The 26,148-nt window shown below is 35.1% G+C and overlaps 1 protein-coding gene across 8 annotated transcripts in view; it reads right to left on the bottom strand.

Moving 5' to 3' along the window:
* Positions 1 to 2,331: 2,331 nt before the first annotated feature.
* gabra1 (gamma-aminobutyric acid type A receptor subunit alpha1) overlaps positions 2,332 to 26,148 on the bottom strand; it is a 31,934-nt gene continuing 8,117 nt past the window's right edge. For 7 of the 8 annotated variants that reach the window (XM_017421317.3, XM_017421315.3, XM_017421314.3 and 4 more), the window contains 8 exons: positions 24,183 to 24,295; positions 23,181 to 23,248; positions 21,350 to 21,570; positions 20,165 to 20,247; positions 18,839 to 18,982; positions 17,571 to 17,723; positions 8,143 to 8,345; positions 2,332 to 6,402 (listed from right to left, as the gene is read on the bottom strand). In XM_017421317.3, coding sequence (XP_017276806.1) covers positions 6,082 to 6,402; positions 8,143 to 8,345; positions 17,571 to 17,723; positions 18,839 to 18,982; positions 20,165 to 20,247; positions 21,350 to 21,570; positions 23,181 to 23,248; positions 24,183 to 24,295 — 1,306 coding nt within the window. In that variant the 3' untranslated portion in view covers positions 2,332 to 6,081. Of the gene's footprint in view, positions 6,403 to 8,142; positions 8,346 to 17,570; positions 17,724 to 18,838; positions 18,983 to 20,164; positions 20,248 to 21,349; positions 21,571 to 23,180; positions 23,249 to 24,182; positions 24,296 to 26,017; positions 26,142 to 26,148 lie in introns of those variants that run through there. The other variant, XM_017421321.2, reaches the window with a different exon arrangement.

Below are 26,148 nucleotides of genomic sequence, written 5' to 3'. Positions count from 1 at the left end.
TTTCTTTCTTTCTTTCTTTCTTTCTTTCTTTCTTTCTTTCTTTCTTTCTTTCTTTCTTTCTTTCTTTCTTTCTTTCTTTCTTTCTTTCTTTCTTTCTTTCTTTCTTTCTTTCTTTCTTTCTTTCTTTCTTTCTTTCTTTCTTTCTTTCTTTTTTTTGAGCAAAAATATTACTGTAATGTAAAAACAAAACGATACAGGAAACTTAGAACAATGCTGCTACAACCAATGCTTGACACATAAACGTTGCATCAGTGTCTACTTTAAGGGTCAGTAAAATGTGCAATCATTATTTTATGTGGTATTTGAAACTTTATCTGTTTTTGTGTTAAAGTGTTTATTCCAGTTTTAAAAGAATAATGTGTTTTGATTTCTAATCTATGAGATTTTCCACAATGTAATTGGGAAACGAGAGAAGCCATCTGAAGAGAGTGAGAGGTTGAAGAAAAGAGACAGAAAAAAGGGCAACTCTTTTCTTACAAGAAAGAGCATATCCAGAAATCTTTGGCAATGTGATTTCGCTTAAGTTTGAAAATTTAGAGGCTGAAGAGACGCCATGGAGGTGCCAGTAGGGGTCTGGTGGTTAGCTCTGCCACCTCACAGCCATACGGTTTTCCTTACTTGAATCTCAACTGGGACCTTCCTGTGTGAAGTTTGCAGGTTCTCACAGGATGTGCTGGTTCTCTCTGGATACTCTAGTCTGCTACCTCAGTCCAAAACATGCATGTTAGGGTAACTGATGATTCCAAATAGGTCTTTGGTGTCGGTATGTGTGCGTATGGGTGTTTTTCTTGTTTGTCACTGTGTTTACTCCACCTCTGGTCTGCTAGCAGAGATACCAGCACCCTGCCACCCTGAACGAGATTAAGTCTGTACAGAAAATGAGTAAGTGAGAGAGAAAATTGGTGTGACACTGGATGGAATAACAGAGAGTTAGTATTACCATCTGTTCCCTACCCTTTTGCTGACTTACATTTTTACTAACCATTTTCATAAGCAAAAGGAAAACTGTTTATTAATAAATAATGTAATAATATGCATAATGATTTGCATTTTTGCCATTAATATTTTTGTTTCCATCACTTACTGTTTTTTTGCTCGTAATTAAAATGTTTTATTTATTTTCTGAAAAATAACTTCTCCACTTTTTAGTAAGGAAATAAAAGTTAGCCACACAGCATTTTTGTGTTTAAGCTCACATCAAAGAGAAAAGACTGCATTGCATATGACCCATAGGAACTAAATCACAATTATATAGCCCACAGTTTCTGTATATTCTTCACCCCAATCCATCTTTTTCTGGACACACACACAGAGACATCAACACATTCAAAGAAGGGAAAATCATACTGTACATAGAAAATGCTACAATCATAGAAGAAAGATGAAGAGAACTAAGAGAGTGTGAAAAGGCTCCTCTCTTTGCACTACTGCCAAGGAGAAGCAGCTTCATTATGTAACACTCTGAGGGTTTAGCAGCTCACATGCTTTTAAGGAAAAAGCACATGTTCCAGTGCACCTGAAGTCTCACAGCAAGAGAAGCTGGGATGAGATGAAGGCCTGTAAGCCGATACAGTGAAGGCAGAGGAGGAATAATTAGCAGCAAAAATGCTGACAAAATAAATACAGATGGACAGTATTATTTGTTTATTTATTAATTATTTTGCTGGCTAATGATGGATTCGGAACTAGTGTTTTAATTTTGAAAGAACTACCATTAGTAGACCCACTCGCTATCACCTACACCAATGGTGCAGTAGTGTGTGTGTGTTATGAATTACTTAATTACTTCTTATTATGCACTTCTGATTAGATGCAATCTTCATTTCATTGCCTTGGACTTGTGACACGTGCAATGACAGTAAAGTTGAATCTAATCTAATCTATTACTGCTTTAAAATTTGACTATGTAAATTAAATTTTTTTGTTGTTGTTAGGGATTCAGGAAAAACTTGAAGGGGTTAAATAAACCACAGATTGACCTCAAAGAGACAAATTAAATGTATGATTTCAACCAAATTCAACATTTGGAATATGCATGTCAACCGTCATTCTGTTTTTATTTATTTATTTATTTATTTTTATTATTATTATAAGACACTTCATTCATTAGTGTTGTTTGTTTATTGAGAAGAACATTTCCAAAAAGGTTTGAGGATTCCTTATTGCCTGGACATTTTTTGTTTAGGTCACACATATTTTTTCAATAATATACAGCTCATAAATTTAGATTTTCCTTTTACTTGTGGTGTAATCTGTGCACATTATTCTCATATTTTAAAGTACAAATGTATTTGTGTCAAACTTTGTTCATCCACAGAACTAGACAAAACATTCATTTGTTTTCTTTTTATTTAAAGACTAATGCAGAGAATCAGATTTTACAGGGCCGGATCATAACCAAAAAACAAACAAACAAAAAGAAGAAAACATTTACAGAAGGTTTATCAATTCATCTACATCCATCACAACCCTTTGCCTGTATCACTGGACTACCAGCATATATACGGTATGCAGATATGTGAGCTTGTGTGTATTTCATGTTTTTTGATGTCCATATGAACACAGTATTGTTCCAGTTTTTCATACCCTTATCAACATTTGTGCTTTAGATATTTTTGTTTGTTTATTTTCAGTGAAAATATGAACATATTATGTTTGTTAAAAATACAAGAAACCAACTCCAGTAGGTATTTAGGAATAACTAAGACTCAGTGTTTGAAAGCAAGTGTTGATGAGAACTGTAATGGACCCAATATGTGATATTTACATACGTACATGAAGTGTCTAAGGATGAAGGTAAAAGTAGGAAGCACATGACTGCACTGTACCTCATATTTCACATTCTGGAACATTAAATGTAGCAACACCAGAACTAGCTAAATATATTTGGAAATGTACTTCCTTCAGCTTGGAGAACAGGATAAGAAATTAGAAGAAACGTTTTCAATAGTGGGGAAAAAAGAAAAAAACAGTACAAAGTTCACATTTTTTTCTTTCAAAGTCAAAACTCCCTGGTGCACTTTAAACTATTATTCATTTTTGAAAAGTAAAGAATGAACACAATAATCCTTTAAGTAAATTAGCATTTTCACTTTCATCCATTTTGGTAATGACAAGCAAGCTCAAAAAGTGAAAACGAGTAATGAGGTTATCTTGTTACAGTTTCTCTTTTTTCATTTTGTTTCAATCACTTTATTGCATGACCCTGTGGAAAAAGTGCAATCAACAATGAAAGCTGTTTTCCCTCCAATTACTGATAAATCCAAAGCTCAAACAAAAGAGTTAATCCACTGGTTTCTTTGATGTCACCCTGTATGGCCATTGTTGGGTAGTGGGGGAAGCTAATAGATGCACAAATGATATAAAAAGTCAAGCAATTTACTTTCTTTCTTTTTCACAATAGCGTATAAATCTAAAGCTCAGTGGTCATGGTGAAAAGGTCAATGATGTGGTTAAAAGCTGTCCTTGCATAGCACGAAGCTGACTACATAAATGTAATGTTATTGTTCTCATAAATGTGCAAAATGCATAACAATAGGTTCATAATACAAACAATATTCATCATCATCTTAGCTAACATCTTCATTAATAGAATCAGTACTGTATGCATTATGTATTTTACATAAATTTATATATATATATATATATATCTTTCTTTATGATAATAAACATAAATACAATAGTTTTAAACTCAAACATCTTTATACAACTCTACCCCTGAACTTTACAGTCCTTTGACCCTCTGCTTGTAGCTTAAGTGGCTGTGACCAGTAGGCTGCTTGCATATGCTTGTTAATATGTCTTCTATTGGGAGATGAATTCAGATTTGATCATAATAGAGATAATTATACTGATAATGTTAAAAGCAAGAAGCATCGTTTTCTTCTTCAATTGCTTATGGTAGAAATGCAATCTATTGGCAACAGCACACAAAGAAAGATCATTTTCCCAGTTCTAATATGTATTTTGGTCTGTTCAGTGCCAAATAAACATTCAACTTACAAAGCAGTGAGTGCACTTCCACTTTTAAGTTTATGAAAGAAAAGTTTAATTGAAGCTAAATATCAGGATGGTCATATATATATATTGTAATGCTTGTTTTCTTTAATCAGTAGGATATAATAAATATCCAAGTTCAGCATACATAAAACAAAACTACAAGTACAGATGGGTCAGTGTAAAGCTACAATGAATATAACCTTCAGACTGAGTGTCAGGTTCAGGTCCTAAGAAAAGCCCTTGCTAATTCATATTGCTACATTAACATATTTTCAAATGGACTGTTTAGAAACCTTTACGTGCCACATCAAAAATGAAGCATTTCCTAAGTGTTTGTTTTTTTCTTTTAATTTAAATGAAGAAAAAAAAGCAAGCAATGTTAAAGACCACAACAAAAGCATTCTTTTCACTTTAGTTTCTGTTGGTTGTTATCGGAAGAGAGATTGACATCATGCTACAAAAATATATTCATCTTCATCACTATCGTAGAACTACAAGACAAGTCCTCTGTGCGAAACACAGCGCCGGCTAACTTAAGATTACAGTGCCACTTCAACTCAGCATCTTTTTCCCCTTTGTCTCTTTGATTTTCTCTCCCTGTCTCTTGCTGTTGCTCACCAACAAGCAGCAACAAATGACTCCAAACAGGCATGTGATACTGAAGGCAGTGTAGCTGGTACGTTCTGAGTATTGTCTCAATATTCAACCCAGTGAATATGTGAACTATGGTGAACATGAATGGGAAGGAGGGGGAGGGACACAGTAGGATGGAAAGTACAGACGCGCCATCAATCAACTAAGGACCACCGCAGCTTCAACTTTTAAAATGGAAAAGGCACTTCTCCTCCGTCTCAATGTGCCCCACCACTGAACTTTCTTATAAATGTTGTTTTAGCAAAGGAGACCCCAGCATAAATAGTCAAAAGCTAAAAGAAATGATCAAAGAAATTGAAAAGATAATACAAACAAAATTAAGTAAATGACATTTTTTTTTTATTCTAAATGTGAAATTGCACTCCAGATTTTGAGATGGTTTTACATTCTTGCTCATAACTAGGCCAATCTCAGTAGTTGCTGTTGATGCCGAAAGTGTGCACACAGACACATAGTTGAATCATATTTAACCTTACTGTGAAACTTGTTTTGAGTGGAATGTTAACTTGGTGAAAAACAGTCAGTTCAGCATGAATTATACCAGTATATTTATCTATCTGTGGAAAGCATCAGAAAAAGTAAGAAATTTAAATTAAATAAAAAAAAAATTACTTTTTCATGAATTCATTTTAACACTCCCTTTAGTTACACTTTTCAAAGCTAATTCAAAATAAATACATCTCTAACACCTAATAATATTTACAAAGCTGTGAAAGAAAAACAATATATTTTCAATTCTGAGCACAGGGATGACTGAACTTTGTGTGTTTGATCCCTAAAGAAACTATGTCCATTGAGACATGTTTTATTGCTATTGCAGAAACCATAAAATCTTTTAAAGAATGACATATTCTATATTAAACATTCTACATAGAATGGAAGATATTTTGAAAAAGATTCTGCGTATCACTGGTGACGACAAACAAACTAAGCCATCAGTCAATTCTCATCTCTAGTTGTAATAAATCTATATAAACAATAAGATGTCCTGCCCATGCATATTCACAAGTGCCCTTGACTGTGCCTGTGACTCCATGTTAAAATTAAATGAAAAAAAAATATATAAATAAATAATAGAAAAGTACACTCAAACAATAAACAGACACATAAACAACAGCCCATTGACAAAGTTTGGGCTATGTAGATTTGTAGAATAGTAGTCTCTAAATATTTATATTAGCATTTTTTTTAGAAGCATCATCTTAGACCTGAACAACACCTTTCAAAGTCTCTATTATAAGTTATCTTTTTTTAAGTTTTTTTTTCTTTTCCAAATCCTCAAAATTTAGATTATCATAGAAGCAATGACACAACTGAATAGTCAAATCAAAATGGACACAATGTTTATCTCAAAATATTTTTTTTTCTTTGTAAAAGGAATAAAAAGAAAATGAAATAAGATAAAATTTAAAAGGGATGAAAAATGGATTAGATTGGATTGATCCCTTGCAACTTGGGCTTCTTATTCAAGTAGGTTGCCCAGTAGACCAAGTTAAAGGTTCCAAAGAGCAGAGGGAAGGCTATTCTGGCAATCCTGTCAATCTTGCTCACACTGTTAAAGGTCTTCTTGGCCTCTGGGGGTTTGGGTTTTGGCTCCTCCTTGGGCTCATCTGGGGGAGGAGGGGCACTTTTTGCGATTGTGGCCAATCCGGGATTCCTGGCAGGATTAGGGGCGAAGGGTGTAGCAGTGGCAGTTGGATAGGCTGTAGTGTTGTTCTTCTTGAGGAGAGACTCCTTCTTCTTCTTTTGCTGATTGCAGGTGTTGGAGAAAAAGAGAGAAACAACAACTTTATTTTACATGGATCTTAAATTGGTGCAGCTAGGTGGTTTGCTGAGAATATTGTGAAGTACACTTGCTTACTTTTTGCATCTGTTGAATAAATACTACACAAAGAACATAGATAATGACACAAATAATTATTGAGGTGTGATTAAATAAAGCTAGTTTATAATGAGTTTGGTGTTGCTAACTGCAGTGTACATATGTAAGTGGAACAGAAAGCAACAGACAAACACTATTTATTTATTCATGTCTTGTTATTCAAATATCAATTTCTGTTAAAAATTATAGTGACTGCAACTAAATGCTCCCAGGTCTCATTGAACCTCCTTCATGGTTAAGTGTAATCTTGGGTTAAAGTCAATGTTTAAAAAAGATATATGTAAAATGATAAAACTTTAAGAAAAAATTAGACTGAAGATGGGTCCTACTACGGTTGAAAACACATTTCTTCATGATGTTAGAACCTAATGCAGTTACGCTCGTAGCTTCCAGCTACTAACTCACAGGCATTCTAATCACAACCAACACATTAACAATCCATCCTTTGGATTTACAGACACTAGCCAAGTAAATCTAATGCAGTCTTTGGAAAATACTTCAGTATAAAAATATTTTCTTGGTTTGAAAAGTCTAAATTTGACATTGTAGTATAAAGGTTCTGTCATACTCCATAAGAAGTGAAGAAGTCTGTTCATGGTCACGTGGTTGCAAGACTTTTATTTTGCACAAACCTTTCATAGGTCACAAGACACTCAGAACTCCTGGGAAGCTCCTCCCTTTTCCTACAGCTTTTAAATGGGTTTCTACCTGCCGGCTTCTTAAGTCTCCCGTCCTTATATAGATCTTTGCCTCCCTTACCACGAACAGAAATTTTAATTAAATTGACTGAGACAGTACATGCTTTGCAATTTGACAGTACATAATAATGAGCAAATGAAGGAAGCATGCCCCTATGCTGCCTGGCTAAGGCACATTTCCTCCCGGCCACCACAGCCATGAAGAGCTGCCTGTATCTAATCACGGCCTCTTCTGAGCTCAATAGTTGTGATATCTCCTTCCACAAGTACTTTGCCAACTGAGTATCTTTTCAAGTTCATTAGTTTATGTGTTTTGCTGGAACAGTTGTAAAGACAGCTGTAGTTTCTGATAGCCTTAGCCAGCTGCTTCTCAGTGGAGCAGTATAAGCAAAATGACTCCATTAAAGCTCACCTGCTTTTCTGCATAAACACACCCACAGCAACTTCTGACCAATAACAATACTTGGCACAAATCCCTGTGCCAGGGCCTTGTGTTGCAAAATGGTGGATGAAGCTACTACGAGAACAAAATGAGGCAATTTTCATCACACAACCACAGGAATGAGAGACGATTTTGTGACTTCTCACGGAGTATGAATCCTGCTTAAAGCAATGGGCAATGTGATTATCCTAATATAAACTAAATGTTTAAATCAATGAACTCAAGTTTATATCTACTAGAAGAAAACAGTGAGAGCACATTTGGAATTAGTTCCACATCTGAAGTTATTTAAAAAATTATAAGACAACGATCATTTACTCAAGCTTGCTGTGTGCAAGTTTAGACCAGAAATAACTGTCATTTTATTTTTTGCTAGGTCAGACACAATAAACAAAATTGCACTATAGCCACATTAAATATATTTTTTTGAAACAGACAAAAAACATCATGAATGAATGAGTATGTACCTTCTCGGGCACTACACTTTTTCCATCCCAGGCATAACCCCTCTTGGTGAAGTAGTTGACTGTAGCAAATTCAATGAGGGCCGAGAAGACAAAGGCATAGCAGACAGCAATGAACCAGTCCATAGCTGTGGCGTAGGCCACTTTAGGGAGAGAGTTCCTGGCACTGATACTCAGAGTAGTCATCGTCAGGACAGTGGTCACTCCTGCAGGAAGACAAAAAGACAAGTTGGATCTTTGAAACATGAAGGAAGTTTAGGTGACTCAGTTGATTTCATTTGTTATACAGTAAATGAAGGGTACTTGTATAAATTAAAATATATGTAGAGTATGCTAAAAATTATAAATTATAAATATTACTTTTGATTGAAACACAAACCTAATGAAGAAACAAAAAAAAATTGGAGACACTATGAATTAAAATAAACAAAGTGAATTTATTTTAAAATCAAATGAATTGGCTTTTTATGTAAGCAGACAACACAACTTTACAGTTTATGCTTTAATATTCTAATAAGTGAACAGTTTTTGAAGATTCATTTAGATTTAGACTCAAGAAACAAAGAAAATCCCCAACCCACACACATACATACATATATATTACATTTTACCCTAAATCAAACTTTACTTTTAAAGTTAAGTGCTTTTAAAGTTACAATAATGTAACGTCATGAAAAAGCTTTTAAGTCCAAAGTGTCTTGCATGGTATTTTGGACAAAATGTGTTGGCATGAAATACAGACTGTGTCAGTCTTTGCTATTCATTTTATTCTGCTATAACATCAGCTACTGAAAGCTGTGATGAGACAATTTCAAGCACAAGCATAACCAGGTCAAAGCAAATCTAGTATTTGAGTGCTCATATTAGAACAGACTATTGGAGATTTTTACACACAAAGTAAAATCACCCCAAGTTACAAAGAATCCACCAGTTGAATTTAGACTGTCCAAAAGAAGAACTGGTTTGTTGGGGAACTATACAGAATTCAGAAGATATTTTCTCACACACGTGTGATTAGACGACTCTGTTCAAACATGAAATTGGAAACAAAGAGCTAAGAAAACATCTGATATTTGAATTTTCCAAACTCTGTATCAGACCATTTTTTTTTTTTTTTTACCATGAAGCTCATAAACAATACCAACAGATTCATCAGGCTTACATGAAATCTTGATTTGTCCTCACAAAGTTAGAGGCCACTCTCTACCATCGACATTAAAAAAAATATGTATTCATTTGTGGTAAATATGATCATAAAATATTCCTTTTTGCAAGTATATGGCCATTTTGCTGGGTAAATGTTTCTTTCCCATACTTGATGGAACTCTAGTGTTTAATTTAATGAATCATCAGTTCATACATCAACTCTATTTTGTATCTCAGTGATTGTTAATGATAGTGTTAGATTGCAAAAATAAAAAGACAAAATGTATGTCAAAGATGTTAAAAAATTGTCCTTGGACTCATTCTTTAACTAAAAATACAAATAAAGAAAGTTTATTTACCGAAACTAACTGCATGAGCCTCACAATGACATAGATATGTCAAGGAAAGGGTACATGCATTAGCAAGAAATAATAGTTGACCCAGAAAATAAAAAAAAAAAAATCCCTAACGGCATGATTGCATTATTACACTGACACACACAGAGTTTATGTAATTGTTTTTACCACCTCTAAGATACAAAAGCAGCTGGTGCTAAGTTAATATTTTTGCCTCAAAATGCCCCTGTTCTGTGTCAGAAACATTCTTTTTTTTACTTTCTCATTAGTTCTGATTAAATTTTAGGTGCTGAACCACAGACTCCTCATCCTCCAACTTCATTTTCACATGTCTTTGCTACTGCTGACTAGGTGCTGTAACTAAAAATCATACATGACAGTTTTTATCTTCTCAATAAAATAAATAGTATCTTGAGCATAACGAAACACAGCACATTTGATTGATTGATGATGTATTGATCTATTGATGTCCAATAGAGTTCTAAAGGGAATATGTCAGTTAATTATATTGTTTTTGAGGTAACTCACAGTTAAGATAGCAATCCTTATTATTTATTTAAATTAATTTGAAGACTTGAGGCAGCACACAACAGATGTTGCACAGATGGAGCAGGAAGACTTGGAGTTAACAGGTAGTTACAGTTAAATAAAGACACCAGGATGTATATCTAAATAGGAACTTTTTCAGTCTGACGTGTGTATTGACAAAGTTATATCAGAATCCACATATTCCATGTTGTTGTACTGCACCAGCCAATGGCCCAAGTGCTTTATTGATGAATTCTTGTTGGAACGAATGACATTAAATATGAAAATATGAAATAGGTCCACTTGTAGCTAATATATGTTAGTTATGAGTAACATCTTCCAGCTCATCCTGAAGCCCTCAACAGAGAAAGAGACAAAGTGAGGTAGAAAAGTCCTTGTAACTTCGGGTAAATTTGACCCGAAGGTCACGGGAGGGTTAAATTTGCAAAATCGTGCATCTGGTTATGAGTTGGATATTACAACACTCTCCACTGGAGAACTGCCAGAGCAAAGTGATTCTGCCAGCAATCATCTGTGCTTATGGCAATAGCAAGCACCTCAGCACAAAAGAGCAGCTCCTACCATCCATTGCATCTTAACTCAGAGCTACAGAGGTAAGGAGGTGAGGAATTTAAGGTCACGGGAGCGCAGACTTATATATCACATAGTTATAAGTAACCTAAATACATCTGTAATGGGAAAATGAAACCCTACATATTTGTGGTGATACACAGAATAAAGTGAAATGTAAGGATCAAGAGTAGTAATCAGAGATAGATGACACGTAGGCATTAACAAAATGCTGTCATTAAGCAACCCTCCTCAGTCTATGTGCATCAGATACTCACAATTTCTTAAAAGTGACAGCTTACCTGGGATAAATAAAAGTCATTTAATGTCAGTTCCCTGGTACACCTGCCATGGAAATGCCAGTGATACTTAGTGTGTTACAATGTTATGCTGAGGGTTTTTTAAAAAGTAGGATGTGACAATTAGGACTGAAACTACACTGTGTTGCATATTTTGTTTACCAGTAAATCACTTTCTTTGATGGGGGAGGAAGAATGCAGCACCACTGGGTATTACACAAGCCCTCACAAAAGAACTCTCCTGTTTGGTATCTCATATATTTTACTGTGTTTGACAAGCTCTGTTGTCATGGAAACATGTCTTCCATCTTCTGCAATGAGTAGCACAGAGAAAATAAAGGAGGAAAATGACCTAACGGAGTTTAAAGTTTATAATTATCAATGCAGTAGACAAGATGAAAGGTTTGTTTTGTCACTTGCATCTACTAATGTGTTTGGGGGCTAAAGGGCATACAATTGTTTACAACCATCTACAACTATATACTCATCTTTTTTGTTTTATATTTCTTTTTTATTTTATTTCCAGAAAGTGTCTGTTTACAAATAGACTTATTTAGGAATTGTTAAGAACATGAGCAAGTTAATTAATTTAAACATGACTCAGAAGCTGGATTTAAAGAACTCTTTGACGTGTTGTAATAAACATATTTGAAGCTTTGAAAACTGTTGATTAAAGTCACTGATCGAGAGAGTTCTAAATAAATACTGTTAGCATACCTAGATTTGGGATGGTTCCTTCTATTCACTTTAGCTCTGTGTGGGCATGTGCTAACATTTGATATAATATTACTTGATAGATATCCTCTAATAAAGTTTATGGTCTTTACATACTGATTCAAAAACAAATTACAGACATGCACAAATATGGGAATAACTTTAAAAAGCCTATATATAGAAAACGATGATGCAGTAAAGCAAATTTGAGAGAACTGAATTAGATATTAAAAGTGATGAATTACTCAAAAAAAAAAGTCTTGCAATTTCTTGGTTGAAGGCCTGACAGTTTTGCTTCAGGCAAAGAAAGTTTATCATGGCTACATGCAGCGGCATATGATTCAAGAGTTCATTTTAGGGGAAATATGGAGCAAATAGCAAATAAAGGGCATGTTGTAAAACGTTTCAAGGTAAGACATGTACAAATTGGATTTAAGTCAGACAAAGTCACCAGTCTATTAAACTGTTAGTGCTCAGCTGTCTGAAGATAAAAAACAAATTACTTGAGATGTGTTCAAAAATAGAAAAAATGTTACTATAAGTGATAGACAAAGTTGTTTTTATCATTATTGCTTATGTTTTTTGGCAAATTGTTGTTGGAAAATTGTTGTTTGCTTTGAACACCTTCGGCACATGAGCGACAGTGACAGCTTACAGCTAATCTAAACAATCCCAAGAAGGAAGAAAAATGCTTCGACATCACATCACAGTCAAAACCACAGACGAAACCCTGTCAGAAAGGGTGTGCCTTCAGGAAAATGTCTTTGTCTTCCTGTCATGCTCCTTGGTTCTAAGCAGAAATGTCCCTTTTACAATGTTTTGACTGAGCAGGCCACCAATCAAATCTGACAATCAAAATGTGGGTCAAAAGTACACTGTGAAGTGGAACGTCTGCTTGCTCAAAGAGTACCCAGTCTTCTATTTGCAACAAAAACTTCATGTTATTAAGCTGACAAGATCTTCAATGAATATGGTGCAAATGAATGGTTTTAAAAATACATGCATAATATTTGCACACACAACGAAAGGGAAATCCAGAACAAAGATGGCAAAGACTAGACATCAAAATTTAAAGACGCAAATACACATTTAGCATACCAGTAACATACTTATTTCTAAACAATGCAAGGGTTTTAACTTTACAAAGAAACATATTTTTAACATGATTAGAAAACAGCTTTTATAATATTATTATACAATATCTTTAAAAGCAAAATTCTTTTTTTTCATGATTCATTACAAGAATAATGATTTGGAACTTGTAAGAATGCATAATGATTGCATTCATTTACAGTCTAATAAAATGACTGAATGATCATAATTGTTGTGCAGGGAGTTGTTAAATAACTTCACTTAATCAGTCCTCAGAGTGAAGTCATCTATGTTATATATCTATCAACATCCCTGCTGTGTTGTGGCAACTTAGGTATTCATGCCTTAACAATAACAGAAGTCTAACAGATATCTGTCTTGAAGAAGCACTGCCTTCTGCATCACTTCATCATTTCTGGTTTACATAAATGAAAAAAAAGTAAATTGACATGTTGATTGACAGGTGATTAGATGACTCTGCTGGCAACACAGCTGTGAGGTTTTAAATCACACAGGTACACAAACAAATATACAACAGCTACAATGAGCTACAATGTCAACAAGTGATCATGAGTATAAGTGAACCCACCAACTCACAACTAGCATGCTAACATGCAGAAAACAAACATACACAGAGAGGTGCATTTACATTTGTGTCCAAATGCATGAGCTGGATCATGTGTACAAATGTTTGCACATACACGCCCCAGTATCAGGATGCATGCTTGCACACAAGGTGCTATACATTAATGAGCCAATACATTAAACCACATAGTGGGAAAACCACCATAAATACCAAGCCAATTGCTTTTAAAGGAGAAAAATGGAAGCAAGCTAATCTTCTGAGCCCTGCTGTCCCTGACAGATTTAAAAACAGAGAAACAGAGAAGGAGAAGGAATGAGGAGGACAGAGAAAGCACCATATCGGCACCATCAGTGGCTGTTTCTTTCCCGTTTTCATTTAGACTTGAAATAAATAAATTGCTAACAGTTTTCCACTACATCGAAGTAGCTATAAACTAATCAGGCTCTTAATCGGCACAATGATAAATAAGATAACTTTATCCACTGCTGTGTTTTTAAATTGCCTATTCATCCACAGGGCATGCTTTAGGAAAAAAAAAACATGTAGTGCTGGGGGTTTGCTTCATTGTCATATAATGTAATTTGAACGGGCATTTCAGTGCTACATTTGTTCACTTTACTGCTGTTTTCTATTGTCAGATTTGAAGACTTGATTACCTCTGTAGTAACAGAAAAACATGTAATATTACAACTTTTTTTCTAGTATTGGGGCAACATTTGATAAAATAAAAACAAACGAACAAAAAACAATCACAGGCAAAGCTGTAAGTGTTAGTGTGAGAAATGACTTGTGTATCATGACCATCTCATTATAAATTAAATATTAAACATAATAATAAAAGATGAAAATAGTTAGTGCAACTGCTCTGTTTTATAGTAAAAGACAGTCATGCCATATCACTCTTGTTTTTGTTTTTTCCCCTCCAGTTGTTGACTGTGTATGTTTAGACATTACTTCCTGTGTTGGTTCTGATGCAGACCCCTATGTCTCATAAAACTTTTAGCTGCATAAGTATCCCAGGCACTTTTCTCACTCATCATTAGCTTACCTTAAGAATAAGTCCAAATTTTAGATTAAGTCAAACCAATGTAACAATATGTATAAGGGCCAATTTAATGTACTGTTTACCTCCTTATAGTTGCGCAAAACAGTTTTTGTCTGTTCAGCTTTGTTCACAATATAACTTTATGAAGAATCATTGAAATTATTTCCCTTCATGATTCATGTCATTCACACCGTACCATAACAGCACATTTTAGAACTGTAAAAACAAGCAAACAAAATTCATATTGGGATGATGTCAGAGCACCGTGGTGTCTTTTTGTAAAACCCAGATGGTAGCCATTTGTTTCAGTTTTTAAAATAATGGATAAACACTTAAGGCTGTGCTTTTGATATATATATATATATATATATATATATATATATATATATATATATATATATATATAAGAGAAACCAAAAACAAACAAAAACACTTTTCTCCCAGTCTCAAACTCCAAAGCTGCTTCTCGTATGTTCTGACTCTTTCTTTTCTATTTTGACCCTTTTATGACAGAATGTGTTGCTTCTTTATACATTAACAATTCATAATGATGCTTGCTCCATTTCCTGTCTGCATCCAATATACCCATATTATGTGCATCAGTGCTTCGATACCTAATAATATCTTACACATATATCAGACGTATTAGAGAGCAGAACTCTTTCAGCATAGTAAAACCACATCAAGGCGAATATGAGCATAAGGCAATGAAAAACACCTCTGCTCAACACACAGCAATCTTTATAAGCAATGAGATCATAAAGGTCATTAGCCTCTAACATGAATGTGCAGCACATTCTTTTTGAGTTCATTGTGACAGGTAGTTTTTCATTTATGTTGCATATTTTTGAATCACTAAGCTATACTGTACATAAGCAATACAAGTACTTCAGCGTCAGGTCGTACAGGGTATCCTTGCATCTTACATTACTAGGAGTTTACATTACTATATACAATAATTTGATTTACAGCGCAAATGTTTGATATAGACAACAGGTGAAGGATTAAGATGGCAATGAAAGATCTTGATGGTTTACTGCGTTTCCCTAACGATTTCATTTATGGTCATATTGGCATTGTAACCTTTTTGAAAACAAGCTCATTAGTCCGCTGTCCCAAGTGATGTACATTAGTCACACAAATGGCCACCACTATAAAACATACTGGGATGTGTATTACTCCATGTCATAATGAGAATGCGCACATCTGTTTATCCAGCTGTGAACGTGTGTGTTTATGTCTGTGCATTGCCTTGCGTGCGTGCACGTTTTATGCATGTAATCTCATGGAGCAGAACCAGCACTGATGGCATGGAGGACACACACATGCCCTAGATAGTTTGAATCTAATCTAGGCCATCCTCATTTTCCCTCCGCACGTGACAAGCACTGCAGGTAGCAAGCTGTAGTGCACACAACACACACACTCACAAACACACATTAAGATACATCTCATTTCACACAAACAGATACCAAAACATTGCAGGGAGAGTGGGAAAACCTGCTAGTAGTTTCAGCTCTGCAAAATGTGATATACCTGTAACAATTCTGGAGAGTATTTTTTTTTAAATTGTGGGCACTGGGAGACACTGGCATGCATGAGAAAAAAAGATGAAGAGAGAGAGTGAGTGTGTGAGAAGGAATTAAACAAAAGAAGAAGGAGGAAGTGAGTTGGGTGAGGTAACTCAAGGACATTTTGCCTGCTGCTGTGGTTTGCTGCTACAGAGCATGCTGCAGACTAGCAAGAGCTTTCCTTTTGGGCAGAATTATGTAAGACCTCAGTGTGACAGACAGACAAATACACACGGAGTGCTCAAATAGACACATTATATACAAACACAAATGCACAAAAAGCACGCAATGTATGCAAGCACACACACACACCCAAGTGATAAACACATCACACAGGCAGGCACACACTTGTAATCTAGCATTCAGACCACGTAATTTTAAATTCACACTGAGCTGTCCTTAAATTCCTCTGCAGCGACCCACAACTGATTAAAGCTGTTGTTCACCTCATTGGTGCAAAGACAGAAAAGGATGGAAATATTGTGCAGTAAGCTTTGTCCCAATAAGCGATTGACTAAATAATCTTTTCACTGTTATTTAAACTATTCTCTATTAAAAGTAGAAACAAATAATTAGTTTTCGGAAGCTATTAAAAAAAAAAAACCTTGCCTGTGCTACAAAGAAATCCAACAAACATTGTTTAATTCACAGATGTCAACAGATTATAGAGCTTTTAAAGAGTTTAAAGCACGGCTGACCAGCTCCCCTGGCTTCATGTTGATGTGTTTCGCTAGACTAATCCTGTCCTGTTCTGACATTCATGGCAAGAAAAATTAGTTATGCTTTTTTTTTTGTTTGTTTTAATTTGTTTTTCAATAACATTTAAACTATTGTTTATTTATTACTTCCTTTTCCCTTTTTACTCTCAGAAATTAGAACTAGAAAAGGTAAGCCAAAGATTATTTTGAATAAAATAAAAATGCATTAATAAAACATTGAACACAGTCATACAAGCTCCATATAAACAATCTTTCACAACTGATTTCATCTAGAGACCTTCTTCATGTGAGACAACACTGTTAACCACCACTGATACAAAAAAGCTAATTAAAATTTAGTAAATAATGTATTTTGAATTAAAATCTTTCTAGTAATTTGACATATATTTATTAACAAACTACAAGATCACATCAAACAAACAATCAATCAAACAATCACATACTTATGATCAGATTGTTAACTGTTTAAATAACTAATCATTTACAATTATAAACCAACTAAAACTGTTTTTATACAATTCTAAATATTTTAAATGGCCTGTATGGTCAAACTATGGCATGATAAAGCATTGGTTCTAGCATTGGTTCTACAAACCAGATCTTACCCTCTTTTTGGGATATCAGTAAGCCTCCCAGCTGGTCTGTTGCTGTGGTTTAAGCTGCCATATAGTTTTTGAGTGAGTGCCTAATGTGCCATCATTGTATCTTTCACAATGATTTCCCAAGAACATATTTGAAACCTTCTGGTGATGGGCTCATTTCTGCAGCCACAGATGTTTAGAGGAGAAGAGAGCAGACGACTCACCAAAGACAGTTCTGGCAGGAACGGACTCTCTGTTGAGCCAGAAAGACACTTGGGAGAGGATGACTGTCATGATGCAGGGCAGATATGTCTGGATCACAAAGTAACCAATTTTCCTCTTCAGGTGGAAGTGGGTTGTCATCACAACATACTCTCCTGTTGTTTGCAAGATACAAAAATAAAATAAAATAATAAAACAAACAAACAAAACTAAGAAACAGCAATTCTCACCCTAGCAAAAAAAGAAAAACACTATGCAGTCCCTTTTATTTTTTCAACATATTTTTCTAAAAGTGCAGAAAGTAAATGGACTTATGACTAATATATTTTTTTACTTAGTCGTTGTACAGAAAAAAAGGTACTATTAGACTTCAACATGAGTTTTAAGCAGCAATATTGACTAAAGTTGATTAAAGACATCTCAAAAACTTAAAAGCATTGAAAAACGGGCTTCACGAAGACCCCTTAAAATGGAACAACAATCTTTTTTTGTTTAGTTTTTCATGAACAATCAAGAAGACAAGACTTGCTGTCATAAACTCTGGTTAAACACAAAATCTTTAAAGAAACTGATGAAGATGTGGAACAAATTTGTACAAACTGATAAACTAAAGAATTGAGCTTTATGAAATTGACAGTAAGAGTGGCAAAACAAACAATGGCTTATGACTAAAGGGGCACCACCAGATCTGTTAAACAAAGCAGTACTTACAATATGTAATGGCACATTACATGCTGTAACATTAAATTAAAATAGCATTATTTGATCATTTTCCTGCATATAGAAACAACAGGATGTTTTAAGAACTTTTGTCATTCACATGAACAGTGATAGTAAATGTGTACCGAGAGCAGACACAAAACTTTTCAAGGTCAGGATATCGTTTATATTGAATATTGTTTATTGTCAGAGTCTGAGACCTTTTTTCTTTTTTTTTTTGACTGAACACTTTTAAATTAATAATTGTAATAATAATAATAGACAAACCTTACAATATTCTAAAATTCTAAGTGGTTACAGAGATGTGCTATGAAAACATCAGCAGGAAGAATACCAAACAACAGGGGAAGTCAGCATGACCTTGCCTCTCTATACATGTAACCTTTACATGTATAGAAAGGGAAAGCATTAGAAGCATTAGTGTGCAGGTTACAACACTGTTAATAGGTCTCCCATTTTATGCTTTGAATAATTTGTGCTTGTATGAAAAAGACAAAAATTATGCGAATAATAAAAAAAAAAAACAACAGAAAAAAATATTGAAACTGACCTGTGCTGGACTGAACCACACCAGAATCCACACTCTGTCCCATCAGATCATACTGATTTAACCTAGAGCCATCCTCTGCCACCACCACAGACTCAGCTGCTCCTCTGGTCCACACGTACACCACCTCTGCTCTAGTATAAGCATCTGGTAAGAGAATAACATAAAAAAAATTCTAACATGTTTTGCTTCTGGCTATGTTTTTTTATCACATTTTTCCCAAAGATGTTAGGAATTCCAAGACAAAGAAGTGATCCACATTTTGTCTTATCTCACACTATTTTGTCTCATTCTGTCTTTTTGTCTAATCTGCTCTCATCTGCTATCTTGTCTCATTAGCTATTTAGGCATATTATCTCACTGTGGAATTTAGGCCATAACTCTAATGTTCTTTTCTAATACACACACAGTTGTATATATATATATACAACTGTGTGTGTATTAGAAAAGAACATTATATATATATATATATATATATATATATATATATATATATATATATATATAGTCTAATCACAACAATTTCTTATGTCTTCTGAAGCATTTTATTATATAATACCATGCCACATCGAGTCATTCCTCATCCTATAAGAAAATAAGCAAACAACATCCCAACAGGACAACATGACCTTAAAGCAGCCAAGTCAGTCTTTTTATTCCTCCTGGCCACCCAACCTGTCAAAGCTGCAGTGTGCCTCAACCACTGCAGAGGGAAAGCAGGGCTCAGCTGCAGACTGCAGCAGAAGGAAGAGAGCTCATCACTAAAATATTTAGCGAGTGAGTTCAATTTAAAAGTGTTTAAGGCTTGGTGCTCTCACTCACAATGTGCAGATGTCTGAGGAATGACACAGAGGCAGCTTGACTTCAACTTTTTTTCTATTGGCTTAGTTGCTGTAAATTTATTTATTGCATTCTGAACTCCCCCAATCATTCCCTGCCCCATTATTTTTCTCTTTCCCCAGTTTTCCTCTCACTGCCTATTTCTGTCTACTTCCTCCATCATTCTATCTCTCGTTATGTCTTCTTAAGGATGATGCAGTGTAGTTTTAGCTGTCAGCAGTGGGCGGCTGATATGATGCTTAGGCAATGTTATGGAAAGTACTGTGCTGCACGCCTTTCACAGTCTTGGAAGGACTGTAAAGGATGAATGAAGGTGGTGATAAATTTTGAAATCTTTAACCATATTGCCTTTTCTGTTTTGTTCTTTTATTATTTGTTGATGCAATGTCACAACACTTTACCCAGGTTTTTGTGGCTATTATTTCAACATGTTCATTAACATTACTTATTTTATTATTTTATTTTACATGTAACTAAAATGTTACTTACAGCTGCCAAACTTCAGTGGACAAGCATGAGCATCCATGGGGAAATCTTCTAGATGCATGGGACATTCAGCTCTTACTGTGAGCCTACAAAAATGATATAGGCAGTGAATAAGAAAATAAAATGGGACACAGAGCAAAGAAAATAAATCACGTGGCAAAGCCAATAAAAAGAGAGCATGGTGACAATCCTGGTGCGGGGTTCAAAGTATTACAAGGATAGGACAGTTATAGGCACAAAGAACATGCAGTCTAATATTTCTTTCCAGTTTCACAACACTGAAAAGCAGTTCCAGCTGCACAGTTTTTCACCAAACACAAATGTTCCAGTTCTCCGAGCTGTGAGCTTCTATTTTCCTTACAGCTTGGAAGAAAAACAGCATGCCAGGCCACCCATGAAACACTAATCTCCCATCTAACCCTCATCTCACTCATCTGTGACACCAATATGGGCTCTGCCTCTCCCCCTCCCACTCCCAGTAAACATGTTGAAACAAACCTTTTCAGTCCTCTCCTTAGACATCTTACATTACCATCAATCTGTGGTGTGCGTCTAGCTCTGTACTGTCATGTGCCCCACACACCCTCCACTGAAGACTGCAACTAAGCCACAAGTATTTCTGACTGTACATTCTCTTGCCCACAATATCAGGTATTATCTCAAAAATGATAAATTGTTGGCATAAAAAAACCCTGAGGTAGGAATATGACAGTTTTTTGATTGAAATGTCTATGTCTGAGTTATCTCTAAAGGGCATTGGATGGATTGTAAAAAAAAAAAAAAAAATGTCCAAGTGTGGCAAATCATTTTTGTTTAAAAGTAACCACAACACAATGGGTGGAGTATTGTAATATTAACTTGTATTGTTTCTGTAACTGCATTACACTGAATGTGTGCTGAGCATCAACCTAAAACAGTATACTATTAGTGGAACTTACACCTGTAGTAGTTTTGTTCAAACTGCATTTAAAACACATTTCAATTGATCAAAACTACAACAATCAATACTGTTTTCAACTTAATGCAAATTCACTGTTGACTGCCTAAAGTTTTCATCAGCATATCAGAAATATGCTGTTAAGCTTTTTTTTTTGTCACATTTAAAATGCATCAGACTTTTGATTATTGTTTTTAAATGTTCACATGTTCTGAACATTCTGCACACAAGTAGTAGAAGATGTAACCTACCTCATGGTATAAAGCAGTGTGCCTTCCTCTGTAATCCGCAGCAGCTTATTTGGCATGGTCATGTTGTGGGCCACTGACTTCTTGCCATTGTGGAAGAACGTGTCAGGGGTCCAGATCTTGCTGGCCATCAGGTTGTTGAGACGCAGCACGGCCATTGGGCCCTTGAACTTTAGTCTTTCATCCTTCCAGCTCTGTCTGAAGAACACATCAATGGTGTACTCCTACAGGTAAAAAAAAAAAAAAAAAAAAGGTAGACTTTATGTCTTGTTCGAGTTTTATATCTATCTTTACCCACACCTGACTTGGAAAACATGCTGAGTAGCGCACCCTTACACTTTCCCTTTTGCCTTGTTTCCTTTTTTTTTTTAATTCCACTTTTTTTTCCTATTCTTTCCTATGTCACTTCGACTTTTTCATGGTAGTCTTAGCGCAGTTTCCCAGCTGGTACATGTCCATTTATGTTAAGGGCTTTGGCAAGTCTGGAATATACAGATTGCCTCAACTGATGTGCAGTTTTTTTTTTTTAAATAAATAGAAATATATGCTTTGTCATTTCTGATATTCACATATTTAAAGTCTGACTTGTTTATAACAAAAATGCAAACAGAGAGATTTATCAATCCAGTTTTAGTTGTTATGCATTGTTAGATAAGTGCAAAAATAATTCCTGTTAGTATTTATGTTTGGGAAGCTAGTTTCCTAAGCGATCAAAGTCACACCACAAATGAAGCAATGGACACAAAATGCAGAGGATAATTCATTTCAAGCCAACTAATGACCATAGCTGAGAGAAGACTTTAATAGTTTTGCATGACTGCCCACCAGAGTAAAGAGAGTGTGTAAAAAATTACAACCTCTTTTTTGGGTTTTTCTTCCTCTTTGCACTTGGATCTTGTAGATAATTAGTGGGAACTGAAACAGAGCTTCAAGGTAATAGAGGACGATATGGAAAGGCTACAGATGGAGGAAGTCTTCTTTAGGACTTCCTTCTGGCCTCAACAGAACAACAAAAGAGTCCTGGTCTGCATGTCAGCCAGTGTAATTAACTGAGATTATGTCAAATAGAGTAGACACACTTCATGTGCATATAAAAGGAATGAGTCATCTGAATGGGATTAATTGGTTTCTGATGCACACAGCAATGATCATATACTTATGTTTATATATATATATATATATATATATATATATATATATAAGAACAAAGAAAGCATTCATTTATATTATGATGTCTTGGCTACTGAAATTCAACTAGTTTTTGGCTATCTGCTGAGAAAGTACCTCATCTTAGAAGCAACAAACACAAAAAAGGGTGAAGAAGAAAAAATAAGCTTGTTTATCTGGCAAAAACTAAATAGTCTATAACTATTTAAGGTCTACTCTTATTCGTTTATCAGTTCTTGCACTTGTTTTTTTTACTTTTATATCTAGATTTCCTAGTAAAAACGTGAACATCAATACACTTCATGAATACTAATTGTGATATTCATTCTGCAAGGCAGTGGACTAGAATTTGGAGGGTATTTTTATTTTGATATTGTTGAACAAATAAATTGATGCCAAAGTTTACAGTACACTTTGCTAAATCACATGCAGCCATATTTACGAGTCTGGCTGGAATAAAGTAGAATGGAGTTCACCAGTAAATCAATTTTATGAGTAACAGGTTTATAAAAAAAACATCATGAGTTCATAAAATTAATCATCCATGCAATAAAAATTTAACAGTTTAGAGACACCTTTGTCCTAAGAGGTTAGAAGACAGGTGTTAGGGTTGAGGTAAGAGCACAGGGAAATGGGTGACATTTACACAGGCGGAAAAAAGTCTTACCATGTCATGGTCCGAAACTGGTCCGATACTAGTCACAAAAATGTCAGTCTTGACTTCAGTTACACGCTCTGTTGAAGCAGGAAATTGCCAAAGTGAGTGACTATGAGTGACATTCATTAGCCTCTAACTAATTCTTAATACTCCAGCTGGTTATAGCTTCTGATCTATACAATCTATTTGGTAATATTTTTTTTCTACACACATATTTAAACTAGACACAAATAGTTCAAACATATTTAAAATAATAAATAAAATCACAAGTAGGTTCCTTTTTTTTATTTATTTATATATTTTCTTTTATATTGGTCTCAAAGTTAACACCATTACCAGGACAAAGATTCTGTGTCTCTTACTGACTTTGTGTATTGATGGAAAATATGCCACGCTTGTCCCATAATATTGATAGTCAACATGGGATCAATGAGAGGGGATTCATTTGGAAGGGATGTCAACGAGGACTTGAGAAAGTGTGTCTGGATGTGTCCATGTGTGTGTGAGGGTTTGTTCCTTTTGATTGTCAAACTAAGATGTGACAGGATGATTTATGAAAGATAGCCATCATAATCTATAATTTCTTTCCCTCGGCTGCTGAATTTCTCGCAGGTTTGGTTTTATTTGCCTGTCTGTTTGACATCTGCTGCATCACACCACTCGATTCAACATGCCCTTCAATTTCCACCTTATGTCCTCTATTGTCCCATTTGCTTTCTCTATTTCTTTTTTTTCATATTCTGTTTTGTAGACTTCCCTGCTAGACTATTTCTTTTTCCTTCACTATCTAACAATGTATAATTGACGATAAAGTGAATAAAGCTCATATTTAGAAAAAGTCAATCATTGTGAGATGCAACATAGAGACAAAAGGATCAGGTAAACAATGATTCTCTAGCTTTTCTTTTTCATTTAATTTTTCTAGGGTAATATTTGCATATTTGAAAATAAAAATGGTGCAAACAGCTTTCATGTGGGACAAAATATATTCAGTGACTTGGGTTTACTGACCTCCCAGTCCTGGCCTGAGGCGATTGTCATAGCCATCCAGAAGGCTGTCTAAGATCTTTGTGAACACTGTAGTGTTATCTTTCAGTTCATCTGTCATGCTGTTTTGCCCAGAGCTGCCAAAGTAAAGAAGAAAATTTAAGTCACGGGTAGGGTCTAAAGCCTCAGCCGAAACTGCCAGCAGAAAAACAAAAACAAATAAACACAAAACTGTACATGAATCATCTGGTAAATACAAAATATAATTTTTTTTTAAAAAGAACAATAGGAGTTAAGTTCTACTGAAGTCCTGCTGAAGTCCTCGAGCATTGCACAACACATCTTAAATCAGATTAAAACAAGAAATTTGCATGGCTCTGACTAATTTCAATCCTAATTTACAATTCACATTGTGCAAACATGGGAATTTAAATCATTTTAATATAAGGCATTTAAGCAGGTGATTTTGTAAACATCAACTAAAAATGCTCAAATTTCACTAAGTTTTTTTTGTAATGTTTGTTTGAAGTAGTCACATTTGGTAATTTAGGTTACTTTTTTTAAACATGATTTAAAACTGTCTTTAAAAACATTATTTATATGTTCATATAATTAAAGCACACGTGCATAAAAGCACAAAGTTGCATGTTCGCACAATAGCAAGAGAGGAGAGTGAGACAGGGGAAAATCAAAATACATTATTTATACTTTAATACTGTCTTTCGAACAACAAAGGCCTTGCTGAATGTGCTCTTTGAACAACATGAAACAAAATGCTTAGAGCAATGCCGAAAACACTCACAATCCGTAACTGTGAAAATTGTGCATGCATCTCTGTGCATAAATATTTTAACTTCCTTCTGATCAGGGAAATAATCCCTAATTACAGAGTGTACCATAAATGCAGGATACGACACAACTGAGAAAGAATTGCACAACATGTGTGTCTTAATTCGAATCAATACATTCACAGATGTTTGTATTTTTATTAATACTGATAAAATGCATATTATGGCTCAAACATCTTCTTCCTCTCTGTCATGGCAGTAGAATTTAGTTTGATTGCTTGTAAAATAAACAGCAAGTGTTCAGAAACAAGCTATTCTAGCTGAACGGCACCAATGAGAAAGAGAGGTCATCAAGATTAGTTAGCGAGAACCTGCAACGGGAAGGAAGGAAAAATAGGAGCAAGAGGGGAAACAACATCTGGTACAAGAATGGGAATTAAACCTACAAAATTAGATAACGAAGAAAAGGGAGGGGCAGATAAGGTGGGAAAGTATGGTTAAGAATGGTGTCAATGCTGTTCAGACTGTCACCGTCTGAAAAGAAGCAGCTCATGTTAAAGCTGCAGGATTGAGGCAGATCCCACAGTTCTGAACACAAGCTCTGGAAATGAGGATGCACCAATTACGTCACACATGGTTTTGTATGAAAGGGTTCATGCACTCTTCCACCAATTATCTCCCTGTCTGCCGAAACAACAACAGCAACAACAACAAAAAGAATAAAAATACAGCCAGTACTAAATTGTGATGAGCATTTTTGTTTCTTTTTTTTTTCTGAATCAGCCCTGGAGGTAGCTGCTTTGAAACACTCAAATTTAAAACAATAATTAATCTTCCTTGTTCAGATCTGGAAAGCCAATTGTCATGAACTCGAGTGTTTCTGTCCAGAGAGCGAAACCAAAACCACACACGGAGACGAGAATAACGGTAAGTGAGTTTATTTACATGTGCAGCTATATACAGTGGTCGGAGTCTGGAGGAGTCTGCGAGATAAGGAGAGCGGGGTGAGTCTCGGGTACAATCTGGTTCCAAGATGGTAGCTAGGTTCTTAAAGTCTCTTTGTTTGCTTACAGGTTCTGAAGGAGGTTGCAGCGTCGAGAAGGAGAGGTGCGATTCCAGTGTTTCCAGATTACGAGCCAGTAGCAGCAAGGTAAGTGTCCTCGGTTTTCCAGGTAAGTAGTTCCTTAGGTCCGTAGTCGTGG

The sequence above is a fragment of the Kryptolebias marmoratus genome, linkage group LG13 (genome assembly GCF_001649575.2).
Source record: "Kryptolebias marmoratus isolate JLee-2015 linkage group LG13, ASM164957v2, whole genome shotgun sequence".
NCBI classification, from domain to species: Eukaryota; Metazoa; Chordata; class Actinopteri; order Cyprinodontiformes; family Rivulidae; genus Kryptolebias; species Kryptolebias marmoratus.
Note: the sequence above shows the minus strand (reverse complement) of the source record. Positions and strands in the feature narration are given on the sequence as shown.